The 12,764-nt window shown below is 33.1% G+C and overlaps 1 protein-coding gene across 1 annotated transcript in view; it reads left to right on the top strand.

Moving 5' to 3' along the window:
- Positions 1-12,764, top strand: part of LRP1B (LDL receptor related protein 1B) — a 1,837,899-nt gene that overhangs the window by 1,209,376 nt on the left and 615,759 nt on the right. Inside the window, exon 22 of the mRNA XM_034642051.1 lies at positions 1,542-1,787. Within this exon, the coding sequence (XP_034497942.1) occupies positions 1,542-1,787 (246 nt within the window). The remainder of the gene's footprint in view (positions 1-1,541; positions 1,788-12,764) is intronic.

The raw sequence follows: 12,764 nt of genomic DNA, 5'->3' as shown, positions 1-12,764 counted from the left end.
GAATGTCAATTGAACTAAAATGGGACAAATACTTTAAAATGACTATTGTTTTGAAATGATTATGATGGGGTGAACAAACATGTTTGGAAGAGCCAAAAAAATAATAATAAATAATACCAAACTTGAATTCTTAGAGAACATTATATAATCATTTTCCTTTTCTTATTATTGTAACTTTTTTTCTGGTGACAAATAGTATGAAGAAAAGTTGACCCATATAGAACTTTAAAAAATGTAAAAAAATATTTTTAAAGTATTATACTTAAGCTCAATTTTTGAACTAGATAAATTTTCATAGAAAGCAGGAAATATTTGAGGTATATAAGTAAATATTACTGCAATTTGTCAACCATTCAACAACATTCTCTTCTAGCATGTCTCAAAAAACACCTAATTAAACAGGTTTTGAAAATAACTTAAAAATATTTTAAAGGAAAGGAAGGCAAAGCTTCTTTTAGCCTTATTCCTATGTATCCAGTAATAGATAGGAATAGGTAATTATGTGGTTGAAAAAGCAGTTATCTCCTGTTTCCATCAATGGCATAAGTATGTCATCTTGAAATTTTCCCAACTCGACAAGTAGTGGCTCAATTTGGGAGTAGGTGTGTGCTTTTGGACATTTTTTTTTCAACAAATATTGTTAACTGTTCATTCTATGCTAGGCACTCTGCCTAGCTAGATGGTAGCTATTGGATATACACTGCTACACAGAGCAGATGTATTGTATACTCTCATGGGCCTTACAATTTCATAATGAAATAAAATCAGAAATAAGTATATGTAATGCAATTCTAAAGTATAAGGCTATGAAAGAAAAGGTTTCTTTCTTCATAAACCAATCATATCATCCATGTAATAAATGCTAGTTGCTCATTATTTCAGTCCAAATACCAAATCAACTTTTTTGTATATATGTATATTTTTGACCTCACCTCATTGAATTAATCATAATATATATATATGTATACATATACATATATATGTGCCTGTTTATAAACACTGAGATAAGTCAAAAACCTCATTGAATTAATCATAATATATTTATATATATTTATATATATTATTTGTATATATTATATATATATATATATACACATATACATATGTATATGCCTGTTTACAAACACTGAGATAAGTCAAATTTTCAGATCATTGATGTATGCCCTTGGGGAGGTCTTAGCAACTGATTTTGCTCAACTGCTAAAAGCCTCAGCATAATATTCCCAGTTATAATAGAAAGAAACCTTCATTGAACACACTTTACCTCTATGGGGTAAAACAAAGTATACTCCAAAGTTTTACAGGAATGAAAACCTTCTATTCCCAGTTCCTATTATGTAGGAGTATATTTGGTCATTTGATGAATTATTTTACCATTCTTACCCCAGTCCCTGAAAAAAAAAAAAATCCAGAGAGCTTTTTCTATTCATTTATAATATCCTTGTTCTAATTCCAGCCTTAGAGAATTGAGTTCAATGATCAGTATTTAATTGAGCAAAACAATTGATAATGTCCTGTAATCTGTTCCCCTCCTTTTATAGATGAATGTTCACTGAACAATGGAGGATGTAGCAATCACTGTTCTGTTGTTCCTGGAAGAGGAATTGTCTGTTCCTGTCCTCAAGGACTTCAGCTCAACAAAGACAATAAAACATGTGAAATTATAGATTATTGTAGCAATCATCTAAAGTGCAGTCAAGTGTGTGAGCAGCACAAGCACACAGTCAAGTGTTCATGCTATGAAGGGTGGAAGCTGGATGTGGACGGGGAAAGTTGCACAAGTGTTGGTAAGTAGATGCGTGTTTTGCTGTTTTGAAGAATAGCAAGTGCCTTTCTGTTTTGTTTTGTTTTGTTTTGTTTTTTCTCTCTTGTGTGTCTTGTTATATTTGAGAATAGATCTTGAGAAAATAATCCAAAAACACCTTTGAAGAATTAATAAAAGTATTCAACTAAGTTTAAATAAGGCATTTAAGTATAATGTACCATTTTAGTTTTTAACTTTTTAAAAGATTTTATTTATTCAAGAGAGAGCATGAACGGATGGGGGGTGGGAGGAGTGCAGAGGCAGAGGGAACAGCAGACACCCCATTGAGAGGGAACCTGACTCAGGACCCCATCCCAGGACCCTGAGATCATGACCTGAGCCAAAGGCAGACGCTTAACCAACTGAGCCACCCAGGCGTCCCTAATGTGTCATTTTAGATCTACTCCAAAATTTCCTGGACAGAGCATGTTGCAATAATCGTTATAATCACAGTCCATCAGATTATTTTTTTCCTTTTTGAAATGCTACTTTCATAATCATCCTCCCTAAAGGCTTATTTTTGTACTCTTGAAAGCATTTACTTTTATTTTTCTTTGCAAGCTTTCAGAACCCTCCAAAGTCTGGTGCTGGCCCACACTTCCAACTGTATGTCTTCTACTCTTGAAATAAACTCTTTGATCTGGCCGTGTTCATCTTCTACCTGCCCATTTAAAACATTCTGATGATTCTCTGGGTCAGATTCCATAGTGGGAACAAGAGAGACTATGGAATCTGCCTTTGAACTTTAGTCTTGCAGCTAGTATTTATTATGTACGTGACCTTAGTCAGGCTTTATAAAACTGCTTGAGCCTCAGTTTTCTTATCTTTCAAATATCATGCCCGTTTTAACAATGTCTGTCTTATAGCATTTTCCAACACTAACTTGGATAACTTGCTACTGTGCCCCATATCCATTAGATGCTTAATGAATGATAGCTTTCCAGTATCTTCTCCAGAGACTTAGTGAGTCTGTGGGACACTTAGAGTCTACGGATGGAATTGAAGGGGTCCCTGAATGTTGTTGGGAAAAAACTTATTTTTTTTAATGTCTCCCTGAAAGTTAACACTAATTATTAGCAGCAACTGTGTGTCTCCAATTGAAGTAATAAACCTTCATATCATGTTGAAGTTGTTCTGGTATCTCAAAATATCATATATGTTCAGGCTTTGGAAACCATTATTACTTTAATAATGGGTTATAATCTATTATAAAATACAATGATAAAAAAGCATGCATTTACTACACCCGAAAGTGGGTTTTTTTTTTTTTATTCAGTGTTGGTAACTACATTTTAATATACAGTATTGATTCCTTTGTCTATGTATACTTTTTTTTTTTTAACTTTTTTCTTACTGTTTTTGCACTTCTTAAAACTTTCTGGTAAGTGGTTCACAGGGTTCATCAAACTGCTACGAACCTATACATGATAAAATTTCTCATTTTGTTTCTTCTACTTAGATTGTACTTCCCCGCTTTATCTCTAAAAATCCTGGATATTCTTTAAGACCTATGAGCTCAAATCTTTCTTCTTTAAGGGAATATTCTTTCAAATATTCTTGTTCTCTATTTATTTCTCCTTTCTATGTCTAGAATATATTGTCCATGAAAATACGTGTTTACATTTTTAACTTGCTGTTTTATATTTTCATCTATGTGCTTTCTGTATTCCTTTTCTCTATGATAAAATAATAAGCATCTTGAAGTCAAAACTCAAGTAATAGATTTTTTCTCTTATGTTTTACATAATATTCAGTCCAGTCATAAAAAAATAGTATGCAATCAAAAGTATTATATTTTTTTGGAGAATATTAAGTTATTTTATTCTTTTATTTCAAATGTTGTTTTGTGGCTATTTCTCCTGGCTTTTAAAATTTGAGTCCTAGAGCCATAAGTATACCAGACATTTATTTGCCTCTTTCTTCTCCAAGAATCTTGTACAAAGTAATTTGCATGAGAGGCTGAAAAAAAATGACAATTTGTTGTAATGATAATAGTCATTTTATTTATGGACATGTTTGGATTAGGGAAACAGTAGATCAAAATATAATCATATTTTACATGAGAATTGGCTCCATAACTGGTTTTTGGATACAGATGACAAAATTATTGACTTATTATAATGCTTTTGTGTTCTATGAAATCAATAACAACTAATGTTCAATATTAAAATAATTCAACCTTTGAATATAAGTGACCAGATACAAAGATAATCTTCCTAAGGTAACTGGCTCCTTCCATTCTAAGCTCAGAAAGAAACTCTAATAGTACCGTGTCAGTTCTCACTGTTAAGATTGCTATGTTTCACACCTGCTTTGCTTATAATTTAAGAGGGAAGCAAAGGTATATTTTATCTTTTAAAGTTAATGTGGAGCTTTCTTGCATGGAGAATTTAACCTGCTGGTAATTTATCCCTTCTTGAAACATACAATATACCAAAACCATTGTCAGTGTTTATATTATTACAGAGAATACAGGTTTTGTTAGCTGTTGAAGATTATTTTTTATTTAAACCAATTTTTATATATAAAAATGATTTATTCTATATTCACTTCCTTTCCTTTTTAAAAACATGCAATGGATTCAGAGTTCAATAAAAATGAATTAACCATTAACTACTGGACTTTGAAAATAAAATTTCTTTTTTTTTTTGCTCTTCTTTTGTTACTTTTTTCCAACATTTTTAAGTTGAGTCTCCGCTTTTAAAATGTGTCCTTTGTATTGAATGCAACCTGTGCTTATTCTTCTTGACATTTTAAAAGTAAAGAATAATAGTACTCTTTATGCTTCAAATTAGAACCATGACTGCCCCACTTTTTTCCCTCTTGAATCTTCTTCTGTAGTTCTTTCATATATCCTTATTTGTCTCAGCTCCTTTCTTCCTAAATTCTTTACAGTCTGGCTTTTCCTGAATTGCTGAACTGATTCTGTTTTCTATAAGTTCACTCCTAACAACTTGTTAGTTAAATATAAAGATTTCCAGGGGCGTCTGGGTGGCTCAGTCGTTAAGCGTCTGCCTTCGGCTCAGGGCGTGATCCCAGCCTTCTGGGATTGAGCCCTGCGTCAGGCTCCCTGCTCTGCTGGGAGCCTGCTGCTTCTTCTCCCACTCCCCCTACTTGTGTTCCCTCTCTCGCTGGCTGTCTCTCTCTGTCAAATACATAAATAAAATCTTTAAAAAAAAAAGATTTCCATAANCTTGTGTTCCCTCTCTCGCTGGCTGTCTCTCTCTCTGTCAAATAAATAAATAAAATCTTTAAAAAAAAGATTTCCATAAATAATATANTCAACAGAGATAGAGACAGCCAGCGAGAGAGGGAACACAAGCAGGGGGAGTGGGAGAGGAAGAAGCAGGCTCATAGCGGAGGAGCCTGACGTGGGGCTCGATCCCATAACGCCAGGATCACGCCCTGAGCCGAAGACATACGCTTAACCGCTGTGCCACCCAGGTGCCCCCATAANTCCCATAACGCCAGGATCACGCCCTGAGCCGAAGACATACGCTTAACCGCTGTGCCACCCAGGTGCCCCCATAAATAATATTTTTATGATCTTCAATTTTTATTTAATATACTGTCTCATTTTCTTGGATATTTCAATATTTTATCAGTTCTTTACATGTTTCCTCCTTAATATGTAATGTATTAATCACTTTTCTCATGAAGTGTTCATTTCTTTATACTATGAACACCCAGAATATTGCTGCTGATTGCATTATCTCTAGTTTCTTTTCTGTTTAGTAGACAACTTACTTGCAAATATGTAGCATATTTTTAGTTCATTAGAAAGAATATTATAAGATTTCTTCTTATTTTCTCTTAGCCTGAATTAGGTTAGATTTTCCCACCAATGTTTTTCTGGATCTTATTCTCTTCTATTTCCACTTTTAGATTTCAAAAATTATATTTAAGGCAGGGACCAGTTAAAAGGAGGTTGTTCAGGCAAAAGATAATTGGTGACCTCCATTAAGAAAGAAAACAGATCAAAGATGTATTTTAGAGAAGAGGTTATCAAGTATTGACCAAAAATAAGGAAAAATACTTTTTTGGAATATATATTGCCTTGAATATAGTTAATTCTTTTTTTTTTTTTTTTTTTTGATATACCTGTCTTCTCTCATCCACCAAATTACAAGCTCTTCAGGATAGGATTGATTTTTTATATGTACTATATATTTCCCTTAAATTTCTAAGAACAAAGGAAATGTTCAATAAATACGTCTTTTTTGTCCATTTTTTATTAACTAAACCACAAAATATTTTGTGGAATTATATTAGATGCCACAAAAAATATTGTGAGTACTTCAGAAAAAATTATATTTATTCTTCAATTCAATTTACGTCATTTTTTAGAAAAGAGATTATGGATGTGATCCATCATTTTATAAAAACAAAACTGCATAAATGTAGTGACCTCCTACTGGTAAACTGTACCATTACTCAAACTTTAATTCTTATATACCCATATATGTGTTCTCTTGGAGACCTTCCCTTATCACCTCAAAATCAAGTTACTGTGCCATTTATATTTCCAGCTATACTGTCTTTCCTACTATGCAGTTCTCTTTAACTGGGTGTCATTGAGTCACCTCAAAATTAGTTGGCTGAAATGTACTCTTTCTCTTCTCTCAATTATCCATAGCCCTGTCAGCGGCTCCAGTTTTCTTCTGATCTTCAAGGCCCACAGCCTGAACTTATCTTTGACTTCCTCAGTTCTTTGCTGCCTCCTCTCTCCATATCTTAAATTTATTTTCCACAATGCCTCTTGGACTCAGTCCTCCTTCTCCAGTTGGTAGCATCTGTATTACAGTCTCAGTCAGGAGTTACAGATGTTGCAATGATGATGGCAGTCCTCTCTCTGGCCTCTTTATTGTCATCCTCTTGTTTTTTTAGTTTGTAAGAAGAATATATTGAAACTTGAAGGGATGTAGTATTTTTATTTATTTATTTTTTTTGAAATGAGAGAGGGAAATCCAAATCTGGAAGACAAGAATTAATGGAAAGAGGTCAGAAGAATAGTAAAGAAGAAAAAAGAAAAGAAAAGAGGACAGAGTAATGATAAGCAGATGGTCTACCTTGGGGAATAATGGTAAATAAAGGTAAAGAGATCAGGGGAATGAAGCTTTGTGGGAGGGTATAATTTGGTGATCCACTCGTTTATTTTAGTAAATGACAGTTTTATATATCAATGTCTATTTGTGATTTTAAAGTAACTCTCAATTATTTATGGAAAGAACATCAAATTCTTCAGTCAGCTATTCAGGGCCTTCTTCATTTTTGCTTATTTTATCTCTCCAACCTGATCTTTCATTATCCTCCACTGTGGATTTCCATTCCAGGCACATTATTACTGTTTCCATCATTAGTAATTATAGTAAATAAATAGTGGCCCAGAATGTATAAAGTACTTTCACATATATCACTTAATTGAACCATCTCCTTCATGTATTCTGCTCATTATCATCTGTGACCTTTCAGGGTGACAATACCTTCTACATTCTGGAAATCCTAAAATCTATTTGAAACCCTCTCCTCTATGAATTTTTCTTCAAGTTAATTATTTTAATATTACTAATTGCTACCATTTAGCAAGCATCTACAATGTGATGGGCAATTCATTTATAACTTTCAAGAAACCAATAGATACTATTAATACTCTTATTTTATACCTTTGGAAACTGAGAACCAGAAAGGTTACTTCATTTACCCAGGGCCTGTGGCAAAGCGATGTTAGAGCAAAGCTTTTGAACTTCATTCCACCTGACTCCAAAGCAAGGGCTTTTACAGGCTACTACAAAGATCCAGGCCATCTCCCTGTGCTGTGTGCCCTCAAAGTCTTGTGATGCCTTTGAATAGTGTATGCTTTATGGGCTTACTTCTGTCACCATTTAGACCTAAACTTGCTTAAAAGCTGAAACTGCATCAAATTATTTTATACCTCTTTTGAAATGCGTAAAAAATACATTTTGTAGCAAATGCTTATTAAATGTAAAAGCTTTTTCTATTACCTAAAATAGTAACAAGTTTTTAATAGCTTTATGATCTGTGCTATGTGTACAACTAATCTATTGTTTCTGACCACTATGTAGTATAATATGGCGTATACCCACCTGTTTTTGTTCATCTACTCTACAGTATAAGTATGTTCAAATCACCCCAAAACTCTGCACAAATAATGCTGCCATAGATATACATTTACCTATTCTTATAAACCTGCATGAAAATTATTTGGGACCAAAATTACTGACTCATAGAGTATGCTTATACGTACTATGAGAAAGTAGAAGCAGTGTTTTTTCAGAGTGGTTCAACAGTTTCCCTCTTCACCAACAGTGCCCTTCCAAAATACCCATATCTTTGCCAGCTTTTAAAATTGTACAATTTTCTAGTTTTGTCATCCAATATATTATAGTAAAGTGATATTTTAGTGCTTTAGTTGTATTTTTCTTATAGTGAGTTTGAGCATTTTTCTTTATTCTTGTTAACCTTTTACATCTCTTCATTCCCTTTGGTCATTTTCCTATTAAGATCACTGCCTTTTTCTTTCTTTCTTTTTTTTTTAATAATAATTTTTTATTATATTATGTTGGTTACCATATAGTACATCCCCAGTTTTTGATGCAATGTTCCATGATTCATTATTTTCGTATAACACCCAGTGCACCATGCAATATGTGCCCTCCTTAATACCCATCACTGGCTATCCCGATCCCCCATCCCCCTCCCCTCTGAAGCCCTCAGTTTGTTTCCCAGAGTCCAGAGTCTCTCATGGTTCATTCCCCCTTCTGTTTACCCCCCTTCATTCTTCCCTTCCTTCTCCTACTGATCTTCCTAGTTCTTATGTTCCATAAATGAGTGAAACCATATGATAATTGTCTTTCTCTGCTTGATTTATTTCGCTTGGCATTGTCTCCTCCAGTCCCGTCCATGTTGCTGCAAATGTTGGGTAATCATTCTTTCTGATGGCTGAGTAATATTCCATTGTATATATGGACCACATCATCTTAATCCAGTCATCTGTTGAAGGGCATCTCGACTTTCCACAGTTTAGCTGTTGTGCCTTTTTCTTATTGATTTGTAGGAATTAGTTACATGTATTAAACTGTCAACATGTCAATTATCTTCTGCATTTGTTTTACCCCTCTAAGCATTTCATTCACATTGATTTTTAAGGAACAATTCCGCTTTATCTTTCTGCTTCCTCACTCCTTTCTTTACTTCATTCTTTTTTCTTATTTTCGTCCTGCCATAATCATTTTTATCTCCTCTCTGTTTAATGTTTCTTGGGGTATTTATGCATTGATTCTTATAATTAATCATTCATTCACTTACATAATCACAGGTATATATTAAATACAACGTAGCAAAAAGCACTGGGCAGTACCTCAGAAATGCAAAGATTTTGCTCAATCCCTTACCCCTCAATGAGCTCCCTCTCGCTCTCTCTCTATCTCATATACACACACACCCCAAATGCAGATTCCTACCACTTATTAATGGAAAGCATAGACAAGTTTTTAAGAGACCTGAAATATAAGGCAGAGCTATTGAGAAAAAATATCCAGGAATTTTTCAGGAAGGTAATTAAAGGGAGAAAAACAGGGGCGCCTCGGTGGCGCAGCAGTCATTAAGCGTCTGCCTTCAGCTCAGGGCGTGATCCCAGCGTTCTGGGATCAAGCACCACATCAGGCTTCTCCGCTGGGAGCCTGCTTCTTCCTCTCCCATTCCCCCTGCTTGTGTTCCCTCTCTCGCCAGCTGTCTCTCTCTCTGTCAAATAAATAACTAATTTTTTTTTTTTAAAATGGAGAAAAACAAAATGAAACAAATTAAAAAAATAGCTCTCAAGAATATTGATGGACAATTGGTGACATAATCTTACAAATTTATCAGTTTGAATAACAGTTGAAATCTGTCCTACTTTTCATTTCATATATTCTATATCCTCCGCCCTTATGTATATCACACTTCAGTAATATTTTACTATCATTCATTCCCAACATAGGCATAGCAGAAGGAATGGAGAAAAGGAAGTAATGCTATATATTGAACCAGAGTAAACAATATACCATTTACCACTTCAGAAGTTGCTACTCTGTTGAGGAAATTTATCTGATGCTGTGGACAGAGAAATTCAAGTAAATTATTAAATATGAGAACAAAAAAGAAAGTAAAAACTGAAATTGCAGGAGAGAAAACATTGTAACCTCAATACCACTTTCTGTTTGAGGACATTATATGTATGATAAAGAAGCAGAAGCTATTCATATAGAATTGCTGGTTGTAGAGTCATAATAACAATTACCCTGAGAGGACTATAGAGGAACTCTTTCTTAGACAAGCCTTCTACTGCTTTCATATACTGTCTTGTAACAATCATTATGCAAATCTGTAGCAGGATTAAAAGAAAATCAAAGAAAAAAGAATTGCAGACAGAAGAACTTTGAGTGTTTTTAAAAGCTATTTGTGACGTGCTACATTTACAAAAATGAAATTCATCACTTTGAAAAATGTAAATGTAACCTTCTTTGTTTTATACATATGTCTTCTCACGGTAAAGTAGAACTTCAAGCTTCATCTATATTAAGAGTCTTATTTGCTGGTTTGAGCTGTAAAATTCACTCTTTTAGGTGACGGAATAAATGACTATGAGCTAGCACACTGAAAAAAAAGGTTAGTAGACTGCAAAAATGAATGACTACTTCATATTTTGCTAATATTCATTCCAAATTGAATTTGCCCAAAAGAAGTTAATATACTTATATCAAAATTGAAACACATGAGAAAATGCTTCATTGTGTTTTATCACCAAATATTTTATACAGAGGTTTTTATTATTATTATTATCATTGTCATTAAAGGAAAAAAAAACATTGTAGGGACTTGCAATTTTGAAATCCAGTGTTCATGATTTCCCAGTAGTTTATGAAATTACATACTGGATTCTCATACAAATTTTTTATTTTCTCAAAAAAGAAATAATAATTTAGCAAACTGACAGAAATCTTAAAAGTAGAAGTACTTAGAGAAGTTATCAAGATTCAGAGTTCAAATAGAAATAATTTCAATATTTACATTTTAATTTTTTTATTTTGGTAAGCAAGTTTATTATAGTCATGTGTAATCAAGTAAACATTTATCAACTATATTCTCAACAGAAAATGACTATAGTAAATATAAGAACTTGAAAAGCCTTTGGGCAGTTTTAATAAAAGAGTCAAAGTAGCAGTCACCATTCAGAGTAAACAAGATATGTTTTCAGGGTATCTGGCTATCTCAGTCAGTGAAACATGCAGCTCTTGATCTTGGAATTGTGAGTTTGAGCCTCACATTGGGTGTAGAGATTACTTAAAAATAAAATCTTTAAAAAAAAAGGTTTCCAATCACCTTCCATTTTATGAAATCTTTCAAACATATTGGAGAGTAATGTATTCACAGCTAATATTTTAATATATTGCAAATTTATCCAATTTATTCATGCTATTCATGGTATAAGTCATTTTCTGAAGGCGATGGCACTCTAGATAACTTTGTGGCCTCTGCTCATCCATTCTTCCATCCCCAGAGGTAGCTACTTTTGTGAAATTGGGGTATCTGTTCTGTATTAGTTTCTGTTCTTAAATGACATGTAATATAATTTTTGTGTTCCTAAATTTACAGAGTCATATACATTTTATAATCAGCTGGAGTTAGTTGGATTTTTTAGTCACAAATACGATTTCGAAATATATCCATAGTATTCTGTATAGTTCTGTTTATTCCTTTTAAATGCTCTATGCCATTCTACTGTATATAAAGATTATAGTTTTGTTAATCTTCTCCAGTTCATGGTCACTGATGTCGTTGCCAGTGTTTTGCTACATCAAATTATTGTGTAGTGAGAGCTCTTATGATGTCTACTTGTGGGAAAGTGCACAGGTTGAACCACATGTTCAAGTGCATATGCATCTTCAGTTGCACATGTCATTTCTATCATTGCCAATTATATATCCCAAACAGTTGTACAAATATACACTACCATCAGCTGCTATAAGAGGTCCTGAGTCTCCAAATCATTGCTAACATTAGACAGAATGACAGGTCAAATCCATGCTCCTCCACTTACTAGCCGTGTGACTCTGACATATTAATTACGTAACTTCTCTGTGCCTCTCTTTCTTCCTGTGCAGAATGGGGAGGATAATATCACCCACTGCATAGGACTTTGTGAGGATTGCATAAATGGGAATCTATGAAATATTTAAGAATAATTCTATATATGAAGCACTCTGTGTTTGCTATTTTAGTAATGTTTGGACTTCTAAATAGTTGCCCAAGGTCATGGTTATGGTCTTGTTGTTTTAATTGGCATAAAATTTTTTTAGTACTCTCAATTTCTGCAATTATCCCATTATTTGTGGGTTTTTTTTTTCTTTTCTATATGTGGTTAGGGGGCATAATTTTACCACTCACTTTTTATTATAGATTATAGATCTGTTCAGATTTTCTGTTTCTTTTCAAGTCAAATTTGGTAACATATTTCTCTAGAAAATGGCTTATTTTACCTGTCTCAAATTCATTATTAAAATGCATATGTCACTCTTATTTTTAAAATTTTATATCGAATAGACAAATAGGAACGTAATTATGAAAGATACTGAATAATATGAATATATTTCATAATTACTTTCCTATTATCATTCTTATTCATTTGTACATATATATGTGCATGCATATGTATATGTATTCATCTTTCCATAGATTTGTCTATCTTTTATTCATCTTTCAAACAAGTGGCTTTCAATTTTCTTGATAATCTTTTTCTCTATTTTATCAATTTCTGTAATTATATTTATTTTATTCTTCCTAAATTACTGGAGTTATTTTTACCAGATTCTTGAATTTATATATTATCTTTTTTAATTTTTAAAAGATTAATTCTCCAGTTTTTTCAACTACCAAAAACACGCAGGGAAGAAAAAAAAAGTTA

Source organism: Ailuropoda melanoleuca, chromosome 2 (genome assembly GCF_002007445.2).
Source record: "Ailuropoda melanoleuca isolate Jingjing chromosome 2, ASM200744v2, whole genome shotgun sequence".
Lineage (NCBI taxonomy): Eukaryota > Metazoa > Chordata > Mammalia > Carnivora > Ursidae > Ailuropoda > Ailuropoda melanoleuca.
Note: the sequence above shows the minus strand (reverse complement) of the source record. Positions and strands in the feature narration are given on the sequence as shown.